Below are 11,984 nucleotides of genomic sequence, written 5' to 3'. Positions count from 1 at the left end.
ACAGGCTATAAAGCACCGTAACACGCATAGAGCAAGCATATATGCACAGGCACACACACACACACACACACACACACACACACACACACACACACACACACACACACACACACACACACACACACACACATTCACACAGACAGACCAGAATCACAGTCAGAGCTAAGATGTACTCATACACCCACACAATAACAACACATCCAAACCAAGCTCACACATTTACACATGCAGTATACACAGGATTAGTATAGTAAGCAGGGAGTAACGGCATTCAAATGTGAAATGAAAATGATAAACTCATAAAAGAACACAATTAAAAAACGATTGAAACTAAGGCTTGTCCAAATGATCCCTTTATCAGGCTGCATTAAATGATCTCTTCTGATGGCATCCCACCATAGCCCTGTGAATGACTCATAGCCGTTACGTCATGGCCATTTTTAATCACACAAACCTTCTATGTGATTGATAGCTAGTGGACATTAGGTGACAACGGACTAATTTCCTGTTGCAGTAAGCCTGCACGGAGCGAGTGTGGTTATTCGCTGTTTGTAGCAGCTGTTGCGGAGAGAGTGGTCAAACCTTAACCAAGCATTACCAGTGGTTGGTCATCCTAGTTTCTCCATGATTACGTAATGACTCACATGCATTACTGTCATTAACCGAAATGGGGTGGTAGATTGACGAGGGTGATGTTTTTTTGCCCACATTTTTCCGGTGAGGATGGCATCCTCCCACATTCCCGCCTCAACTTGAGTCCTGATTAACAGCCGTGGCGAGGCATCAACCAGGCATTACCAGTCCTTAGGTTTCTCTGATGGTCACCGCACTGTGTGTAAAAAAGTCCTGTTGTGGAGAGTAGTGAGGGATTACTCTGGCGTCTTCAGGGATCAAGCTTGTCAGGCAGTAAACTAGCTGGAGCCGAGGTTAGAGTGCCTGGACTGACTCACCACCATGTAAGATCATACCCAGAGTCAGAGCAGGGACACCAGTGCTCATGGGGGGCCCTTTCAGTTTCAGCGCAGACGGCAGAGGGGAGTTGGATTAAGTAGCTAACAGATAATGAAAGCTTAATTATTGTCCCTTGAAACCACAGTCTCTTGCTGCTATGGCCTCTCGCTTGCACTATAACAGGGCTGCTTGAACAAAACAAAAATCACTGACTAATGACTAACAAAACAATGAGTAATATTTGCACGCGTGCCGCTTGATTACATCTGACAGAGGGAATGCCTGAACAGGATGGATGAACACTATATTAAACACACTGAAGTAATCACCATACGCTTCCTTTTATGAAGGATCTCAATGCAAAGATCAGCCCCTGTCCTGCTGTCTTTCTATTTAAGGGAAGTGATGTGGGAGAGGCTGTTGCAGGCCATCATAATCTCCTCCATGACTGGAGTGTCATCATAACAAACATGCGGCAGATAAAGGCTAAGGGCCTCTGAGGGATGTCACGTCCTGTTTCATACGGTCAAACCATGCTGTCAGGTGGCCTTGGGAAAGGGGTGTCTCTGCCGCCATACTAAGAACACAGGAAAACACACACACACACACACACACACACACACACACACACACACACACACACACACACACACACACACACACACACACACAAGTTTACAAACACTGCACACATACACTAACACTTTTCACAATAATACATACACAAACAACTAACCAAACAAACGAATGCACTCACTCCAAACCAAAGTAACATGCACTAAGCGCTAGATTATATCCGCTTGCGGGAGCACACACGGACAGTTGCGGACACCACAGGCGTGTTTTTGTAACATTGGCCCTAAGTACAAACACACACACACATGAGAAGAGACACACACATACACACAAACAAGAAAGGACACACACACACACACACAGTCACACACACCCCTCCTCCATAAGCCACTGATGGTTCTCCCCACCCCCTGGTATTATGCCTATAAACTTTGAAGCATGCACTGCGAGACTGGCAGGCAGCATCACCCACATCTCCTCCTCAGCTCAACCCTGGTTGTTCCAGAAGAGTCGGCCCAGAGTTAACCCTCACCCTCGAGGTAAGGACAGTGTGATTCTACCGCTAATGAAATGGTTTACAGGTGAACCTGTGAAGTTCCCACTGTCGGGTGGCACGTGAAGTGAGAAAGATGTAGTTATGGAGGGGGAAAAGTTTTGATTGACTTGGGTTTGAAGGATGACAGATTTCATGAAAAGAGTCGTTCTCACAGTGCTGCCTCGCCGCTGACACGGACGCCGTTCAACGGGCTCATACTGTCTCACACACTATTCAGAGTGGCTAGAGAGTGTAGCTACACTCAGACTAGTCTTCTCCCCTTTGCTTTTAGCACAGACACAGCAAATGGCAGTCAATGCAAAGCAGGTCTGTGAAAATGGAGGAATTGTAGCTGACCTTCGGCTGAGTTGTCATCTAGGGGAACCCGTATTTGAATGATGTACGGCTGCTTCTCCCTCATTTGCTTACATTCAAAAAGGGGTGTTTTTTTAACAGGCCTTGTTTACAGGCAGAGCTGATAAGCAGAGATGTTGTCCTCTGTTTTTATGCAATTATAAATGTGCTCCTGAAAGAGTCTCTTCACAGCACTGCGTGCTGATCTGTTTGACATCCAGTAGCTCTTAGACTCTGTGGTGGAGTGCGCTCGGGGTTGTTCTGGGAGAATAATGATCCCGTGTCTCAGTTTTTCATGCAAGTTCAGCTTTTCTGTCTCACTGAGTGCCACAACACAGAGACGAGGAATGAAATAAAACAGCCTGGAAATGAACCCAAATATTCAGGAGTACTGAATTCTCTGAAACAGCTGAGCAGTCAAAAAGCCCACCACTGGCTAATGTAAAATGGAGAAAATCCGAAACCTGTTGTGTAACTGTGAGAAAATGAATTTGTGATGCCATTGTCATGATGTTGGGATCAAATGAAAAAAGAATGAAAGGTAATTCTAAAAATAAACAAGTGGGGAATCTCAAGGCTCCTCAGTATCTGAAGACTTCACCAGTTTTTTTTATCACAAATCGCAAAAAGGTTCTAAGTGAAACTTTGAGTTTGAGTTCTAGAAGAATCCATAAAGAACAATTTTTTTCCCACAAATGAGATAAAACGCAAACTTGAACTCAAACCTACAGTAAATGTACAGTATGAGTGCTGAGTGAATTTCACTCTGACAAGATCTCAGGGACAGTCACTACAACACGTCTGTCAGTCCCTGTTATCACACATCCCTCATGGGACCGGAGGATTTAGCAGCTGCCAGAGGCCTGGAGAGCCGCGTTATCAAGTGCTCCCACCTCACCGAGTGCTTACAAGTGCTATCTATGGCTCCATAACACCAACACAGAGAGGGACAAAAGGCTCGACAGGATCCCGATAACAAAAAAAGAATCTCCCGAAAATAGAAGATGAGAGAAGCGTTGCAAAAGAAAAGTTCATCTAGGGAGCTTTTAAGGGCTTTATTTGTTCCTATTTGAAGTAATTGGTAGGTAATACATCTAATTGTGCATTATTACAAATGCAACATGACTTCCTGTTTGGGGACAGTTTTGCTGTAGCCTATATTACTTCTAAACCTTTTGCTGTTGCTGTGCATTTAACTCACTAGCTGTTTAGTCTTCTACTTGTGAAGTCTGGCTCAATGCATCTTCATTCATCTCACCCAATTCTTAAATATATGTTGATGGGGTCAATTGACTTTGTACTTGGGACTGTGGAGTATAAAGACTCACCGAAAAGTTTTATGCTCCAAATAGGTCAACTTACAATACTGTGTTCAACCATGTATCAGCACATCATATAGTGAACACTGTGGTAGTAGTATATATTAATTTAAATGTATATATATATATATATATATATATATTTGGATTCACTTGAAAATACCTCATGTCTTTAACTTGTGGTAAAATTGCTTTTGTTCGCACAGCTAAATCATTCTCTTCTTTATTACTTAAGTTCCAAAGCAGTTGGGTCAGCACCACCAAAATCACATCACCCCTTCGGAATCTACTGGTCTTTTTTGACATTGACCTCCCATCACCACTAGTTGGAGCCCTTGAGCCCGCGCCGGCCACCAGCAGTCCACGCTAGACAGGGAGAATGGAGAGAGTGCAGCACATGACGCGCTCCGCCATCCGCAGGGCGTCCAACATCGAGATAAACCCACAGACCAAGCGTAACCTGCAGGAGCTCTTTGTCAACTTCTCCCTCATCCTTATCTGCTTGCTTCTCATATACATCATCGTGTTGCTCATGTGACGCCATCAGTTCACGGTCACACATACGCTTCCAGACAAACAATTACAGGTGAACTGAAAAGATCAAGCCAGGGCATCATTTGGAATTGGGAAAACATGCGGCAAGTGTGTCTGTGTGTATGGAGGGGGGGGGGATAGAGAGCACTCATAATTCACCATGAAAATGCTTCACTGGGAGACAGATCATAAAAAATGTGTGGTGGCTGAAATAAATTACGCAGGGTGTTTCTGTATTTTGGTAAATGAAGTACGCTCTGTAACACCGCTGTATACATTAGAGAGGGTGGAATAATTTTTCGTTTCAAACAAAAAACATCACGACCATACAAGCTTGTGTAGCAGCCACTCAGCCAGTCCCAAACTATCGTGCTTCTATTACAGGATGGGAAATATATAACCTTAAAGGTGAAGTAAAAAGGTATTTGTATGTATTTGGGTATGTGTATCACAGTTTCAAGTGAAAACGCCACAGGCGGTTACTGGGATGAGTCTTTTGATGATGTAAGGGGGGGATGGTTCGCACACCATTAGACATGATCTATGGCATCACCTGTACTTTCAGTCATCCGTGGTGTTCTTACGTAACCCAACTGACGTGACATGAGGTGACCAGATAAAAAAAACACTGGTGTCTCGTCATCCACACCTACTTAAGATATTTTGAAAACTTTTAAAAAGCACTGTACAAACCAAGGTCTGACCAGGTTTTTATTACTCATAACAGACAGAGGATTAATATAAATATATATTTATATATAGTGCAATTTGTTCAAAAACTGGCAAGACATTTTTCATTTTAAACAGTAATGGTCCATTAAATCTATTCAAATGCAGTCCAATCAACATTTATTATAAGGACATCCTGTATGCCAGGTGTCGACAGGAATATGCATGTTTATGAGAAAACAGCTCATTGGATTACAAAAAAGTGAATGTGCATTACTTGTTCTTGATATTGCATAAAATCCAAAATCAAAACAAAACCAATTAAAGAAATAAAATCACAGTGAATGGCACACTGAGTGATGGTGTGTGTGTGTGTGTTGCCGGTGGTTGGTTGCTTGTGATCACATGCGTTTGAGTTGACGGCCGTACGAAGGGTCAGAAAGAGAAGTACTGAGAGAAGAGTTCAGGCTGCTCCGACTCTTTTGGGGTCACAGCTGGGTCTTCCATTTCACGAGGGCTACAGGAGAGAGGGGGGTAAATGAATAAGAGCATACACACACACAACACACACACACACACACACACACGCACACGCACACACACTACATCACAGCAGCAATATGATACCTGTAAATATCAAGAATCATTTCAGTTCTTAATGGGACAGAATAAGCACCAATTCAGAATATGCACTGAATTTACATGTGATTTTTTTGTATTATAATTAAGTCTCATTGAAATGTGCAAATCTTTACAGTGCTGCGACTGGTCATGGCACAACGACAACAACCATACTTAATATATTGGTATCCCATAATATGTCATTTAATACGTTCAGAAGACAACGGTAACAGAACAGGCTTGACTGTGGTTAACACAAGCATCTTTGCAAACAAAACTGGCACATACCCTTCAGCATAATATAACCTGTACAGCCCATGTCATGCCACTGTGCCACTAAGCTATCCAAGGGTTCAAATATATCCATATCCATATCTATAGCACCACTACAAGCCTCCCAAAATTGATATTATCTTCAGTCTCTGGGAAAATATTACGCAGTGCAAACTGCCCAGCACTTTCTATTGAAAGAGCAGCAGGCTCAGGGAGAGAAATGAATGTACAGTATAGCGTACAATATGTCCAGATACCGAAGCCATAATGACAACCAAGGCTTTACATTGCTTGCCATGCACACTTTCAATCGGACAGAAATAATTTAGGGGGGTTACTACAGTTCAATCACATATATATCTATAGAAACTGATGAATATGCAAGGAATTATAGAAGTATCAGAACAGTTGAGAGACTGTCTCAAGGAAGAGGTGATTTATCGGCCAAAATAAAAACGGCTGGACAATACAGGCATTCACGCTAACACACACAGCTCAACTCATACTGCACCATTAGATGGATGTTCAAGACCGGCGACCTTTACGGAAACATGCATTTCACCAGAGCAAACTGAATGTGATGTTACAGAACATGCTTTCGTTTGCATTCCAATGCCATTCATGAAATCTAGATAAACAACAGAGATATATTAATGAAATATAGATAAATAGAATCAGCCTATCTTTTCAGAGGGCCAAAATAATCACTCGATTGTGCTTAGTGTATATGGTGAGGGTCTAACTCATAAGCATGGCATGATTATAAAAGAAGTATGCAAGATCATACATGCATATCACTAATAAAAACAAAATGGGAGACAAACGTATTTGTGTGTTTTATTCAGCGACAAGATGCATTGGAAAGTGACAAGCACACCCACGTTTCACTGTGGACATACACCACTGATTAATTAATTAGTTCTTAATTTTTAATTTTTGAAAATGAAAATCTGAAAGCAAAAGGAAATTAAGAGAAACAAAACCCCAAACGGACACTGTTTTTTTTTTGTTCAATGACTGCTGAGGTACAGAGATAAATGTGCACAGACAGAACTGAGACAGTGAGACCAGACCAATGGCAGACAGGGTTCTTGTGGTTTAGGCATGTCTCTTGCCACGGTACGGTGTGGTGGTGTGCGGACAACAAAGGGTTAACGACGACGACGACGACGACGAGGTGGGGCTCACCTCCGAGTGGTGTCGGGGTCTGTCGGGGGGGTCGCTGGGGGGAGCGGTTTGTTTGAGTGGAGCTCAACCTGCCGCACTGGGGGGGAGTTGGGGGGGACAGACTCTAGCCTACTCCCCAAACTCGTACCCGAACCCCCCTCCGCTTCCACAACACTTAGGTTTGGAGAGCTGACGAACCTGTTTGCTGACATATTACCCTTTTGCTACATCGAAAAAGGACACAAACAAAAAGGTTTTGGGAGGACTACTGAGAGTGAGCACTGACTAATTATAGTTTTTTTGTTTAATTATTATTATTATTATTATTTTATAATCTTTCACTTTGAAAGACTTGAATCAAATGAGCAATCTCTAGAGGCAAAGTAACTGAAATTGTTTGTGACAAATAATGGCTTGGAAAGCAAAGTAGAATCCGTCATGGATAAATAATAATCACAAATAATGACAAACACACACACACACACGCGCGCATACACACACACACACACACACACACACACACACACACACACACACACACACACACACACACATACATACAGCTTACATTGCACCAACAAACAAAAACATAGCTGGAGTCAGATGAACCATAGGGGAGAAAGTAAAGGAACGTCATGCAGAAAAGTCCCATTCATTTTACTAGGGCTGGATACATATGCATTTAGATAGAACACCTTCTCCATTATGCACAAATCTGGAGGGTTGTTTATCACTAGAGAAAAGTCTGATAAAAAATCCTTACAAAAATAACACACAGAAGCACAGTGGCTCAACTGGAGTAAACTAGGCCATGGTGACAGCAGGTCTTTCCACCTGGGATCATTTGTGTGTGTGTGTGTGTGTGTGTGTGTGTGTGTGTGTGTGTGTGTGTGTGTGTGTGTGTGTGTGTGTGTGTGTGTCAGTGTGTGTGTGTGTGTGCATGTGTGCATGCATGTGTGTGTGTGTGTGTGTGTGTGTGTGTGTGTGTGTGTGTGTGTGTGGTGTGTGCACTGACACTGTGTGACATTATTGAAGTGTTTAAATGTGAACGGTGAGGAACTCTACAATGTAGATTCACCTCGGGCGAGAGGCTGTGTGGACGGACGGCCTTACCTTAATGAGAGGGTTGATCACGCCCACGTTGGGGCTGGCGTTGAACACTTTATTGAAGCCCGTTTCTCTGTTCACCAGCTCCAGCTGGTAAAACTTCTTATCATCCTGTACATGAATACACAACACAAAAAAAACACAATCAAATAATGCTCAGCGTATACACTGATACGGGGAGGACTGAAGAAAACAATACAAAGCGCTCTCTAGCACAGACAATATGGAAATTAGCTGCGGTCTGCGTTATGCTACCGTATGTGTAATCATATGCGTACTTGTTCAAAATGAAAACATCTGGTACTTGAGTTTCATACGCCATTGGCCTACTTCCGAAGGTGCAATAGAGAGAGCACTGAAGTGGGACAAGTAAGTATACTTTCGGTGCCCTACTTTTTTATTGGGGTTGTTGTGTTTTGGGTTCAGAGAAACGGATAAATACATGTCTTCAATGTTTTTACTGGTGGCTTTAGGCCAAAAAACATCTGGATTTGAACAACGGTAAAATACTCCCAGTGATTTGTGTACTTGTGTATGTTACCTTACCAGATAGTAAGACTCGATATGGTCCTGTTCTTCTATATTTTATAAACTGTGCTCAGTTTGAATACCTACTACCAGTTTCTTCACCAGAGCCTCCCTCTCGGCCACCATCTGCTTGAGCTCAGCGATCACCTGCAGGTCTTCAGGTCGGCTCTCGCGGTTCCTGAACTTGTCCTCTGTGCCCCCCAGCCTAGACCCCACAAATCATGATCACAGTTTATGGTTCCAGCGGTTCTAACACCAAAAATGAAAAAACATTCTTAGAGCTGACAGACAGAACTCCTGAGACAGCAGGAAGGCATATGTGGAGCTGCAAATTCAGCTTAAAGGGGTAGTGTGTAGGATTCAGTGGCACCTAGTGGCGAGGTTGCAGATTGCAACCAACTGAATACCCCTCTGTCACCCCTCCCTTTCCAAGCATGTAAGATAAACTACAGTGGCCATCAGTTGCCATAAAAATGCAAAAGGCGTCTCTAGAGCCAATGTTTTGGTTTGTCCACTCTGGGCTACTGTAGAAAAATGACGGCGCAACATGGCAGACTCCGTGGAGGGGGACCCGCTCCCTATTTAGATACGAAGGGCTCATTCTCAGCTAATGAAAACACAACAATTCGCAAATACAGGAGATAATCCTTGTAACTATGCAAGACTATAATTATAAATACTATATTCCCTTTCTGCTAATAGATCCCCCTAAATCCTACAAACAAAGCAGACAACTAAAATGCAGGCATGTTAAACAGGTCTCCTTGTGTTATCTGCAGTGCACCATTATCGCCACAAGCCATTACAGTTATACATATGCCACTGTATAAAAGCTATTGTGCAACCAATTGTCACTCAAATCGTACAGCTTAACAACAACAAGGTGTCCAGCTTCATTTGGGAGCACAGTTTTATTTGTTTACCTTCTTCATTTGGTGTAGGCTGCTCTTGGATATAATCAATTTGAGAACACTGTAAACTAAGGTTCCACTTATTGACACAGGGTTAATATTAATAAAGTAATTTCTATGGTGCTTGATGGTGTTTAGAGTTTTCATAATGCTGAATTTAATGTATAATTATAATGAATAAGTATAAGAATAATTCCCAAATCATCTCCAATATAAACAATGTAATCAACTCCAGCATTTATCATTAAGTTCATTAATATTGAGATTCATGGTTTATTCAGGTTAGACAATGCATGAAACTAATGTACTGTCTTCATACGAAAAGTGAAGCAACAAAATTCAGCACTTACAGGATCTGCAGGGCAGAGATCTTGTCCTTGAGGACCTCCTGGGCTTTGTTGAAGTCGGACAGCATGATCTGCTTCTCTCGGCTGTGGCTGACGCTTATTTCGCCCACCTCCCTCTCATGCCTCTTGGTTAGGTCCTGCTCATGAGCTCTAAGCAGACATAGAAACACATTACCATTAGTTATTGTATTTATAAAAACATTATCATTTGTTATCGTATCTATAACAAAATCATCATTCGTTATCATCTCTTTAACAATAATATCATTTGTTATCATCTCTATAACAACATTATCATTTGTTATTGTCTATTCGTCATCAATTCTTTAACAACAATATCATTAGTTATCACCTCTATAATGACATTGTTATTCATTCTCATTCAAATAAGTAGTACTATTTGTTTTAATCACATTAACATTCATTATTGTCTCAGTGACAACATCCCTATTTGTTATCTTCGCCATAACAGCATTATCATTATCATCTCTATTTTTTACCATTTACCATTTGTTATTGTCTCTATAACAACTTATTATGTTGTGTTTTACCGTCTCTAAAATGTAGAACTGTAAACGCACTTCTTTATAACGTGAAAGCTGGTTTATTTATTTGCATGCAGCTTCTGGTTTGCATCAAAGATCGTGTTGTAATTACCTTGCAATATTTTGCTGTGTAATCAAAAATGGCTCCTCTCTCCATAAGAGCACAGTGCAGTCTTGTGTGCAGTGTTGTTTCATTTATTAGAAATTATATAAATATTATTTATTCCTCTGAAGTCTTCCTCCTCTGTCTCAGGAGGGATATATTTATATCTGGAGAGGAGTCCTTAGAAGGATCTTTCATAGATGAAGCTGAGTCACTGTGTCCTGAGGGGACGTTTTTCGCCCAGCAGTATTAGCTTTTCACACTCCTTTGCGCCTGCATTAGCATCAATATAACCACTGCTTTCAGACAGCTTAACCCTTTAAGTCTCCCTGGTCTTTCACATCAATCTAGATAACTGTTTATGAATTATATATGCTCTGACAGTAATTCCCCATGTAAGAAATGAAAGTATTCTTTGCTGTTTTAAGTCAACTAAAGACCTATGTACCGAAAAAAAAAGAACTGCAGACTTGTGTCCAGTGAAAATGTAATGAGCCGAGATTGACTGACCTTTGACTGATAAGGACTTATCGCAAGGTTGGCACACTGTGTGTTTCATGTGTCCAGTTGGAAATAATTAGCAGCAGTGTGAGGGTACTCCTTTTACTTTCACGGTACTCTTTAGTGAACCACGTCACTGCTAAGCGATCTCTTTTGTATTCTGTCTTTGCTGGACACTCCTTCACATAAAACAGTATTAGAATGGCAACTCAAATTAATATCAAGTGCGCTGAGAGGCCTGGAGGCAAATGACTTGCTGTTGGAGACTGTGGCATTATAATCTCCATAATATGGATATGAATATGAATATAATACATAATATAATCTAAATTTGCTGTGGGATAAATGAAATGAAAGTGCGGAGTAGAGTCGTGTGGACCAGATGTTGCATGTCTCACCTGATCTGCAGGTTGGCCTCGCTACGAATGCGCAGCACCTCTTTGCCTTTGAGCTCCAGCTCCTTGGTGAGTGTGCTGATGGTCTCGTTCAGCGAGTGGATCTCGCGGTCCAGGTCCATGATGCGTTTCTTCCGGCAGGTCACCTCCTTCTGCAGGTCAGAGACCTGCCCGAACAGCTCCTCCTCCTGCCGAGCGCACCAGAATGCAGCACACGTGCAGAACAAATGAGACACAATCACACCATCATCACGAAAACACACATCCTCTGTCTGACCCTGCTCCGGCCGGTCGCACACTCGTTTCACCGACGCATGACTGAATGTCCAAATCTGTCCGCGAATAAAAGGAGTGGAGGAGCCCAGTCATCTGTGCACAGGTTAATTTAATTAGGCTGTTTCAGAATCTGCTCACCATAAGCAATGGCAGATCTCCTTTCCAGCCCCCGAGGCTTACAAAATATTGAACTGGGTTACATTAAAAAGCACACCATTGTGCTGTAGTATAAAGTAGAGAGGGATATACATGAAAGGAAAGGAGAGAACAAG

The 11,984-nt window shown here is 42.1% G+C and overlaps 1 protein-coding gene across 2 annotated transcripts in view; it reads right to left on the bottom strand.

The window, feature by feature from the left end:
• Nucleotides 1-4,966: 4,966 nt before the first annotated feature.
• The window catches only part of fam184aa (family with sequence similarity 184 member Aa), a 27,927-nt gene continuing 20,909 nt past the window's right edge, over nt 4,967-11,984 (bottom strand). Inside the window, exons 13-18 of one of the 2 annotated variants that reach the window (XM_031579920.2) lie at nt 11,440-11,624; nt 9,896-10,042; nt 8,722-8,839; nt 8,113-8,217; nt 7,021-7,223; nt 4,967-5,455 (exon numbers count right to left, since the gene is read on the bottom strand). In XM_031579920.2, the coding sequence (XP_031435780.1) occupies nt 5,374-5,455; nt 7,021-7,223; nt 8,113-8,217; nt 8,722-8,839; nt 9,896-10,042; nt 11,440-11,624 (840 nt within the window). In that variant the 3' untranslated portion in view covers nt 4,967-5,373. The remainder of the gene's footprint in view (nt 5,456-7,020; nt 7,224-8,112; nt 8,218-8,721; nt 8,840-9,895; nt 10,043-11,439; nt 11,625-11,984) is intronic. The other variant, XM_012836757.3, reaches the window with a different exon arrangement.

Source organism: Clupea harengus, chromosome 14, assembly GCF_900700415.2.
Source record: "Clupea harengus chromosome 14, Ch_v2.0.2, whole genome shotgun sequence".
NCBI lineage: Eukaryota > Metazoa > Chordata > Actinopteri > Clupeiformes > Clupeidae > Clupea > Clupea harengus.
The sequence above is the reverse complement of the archived record's forward strand: the minus strand, read 5'-3'. Positions and strand labels throughout refer to the sequence as shown.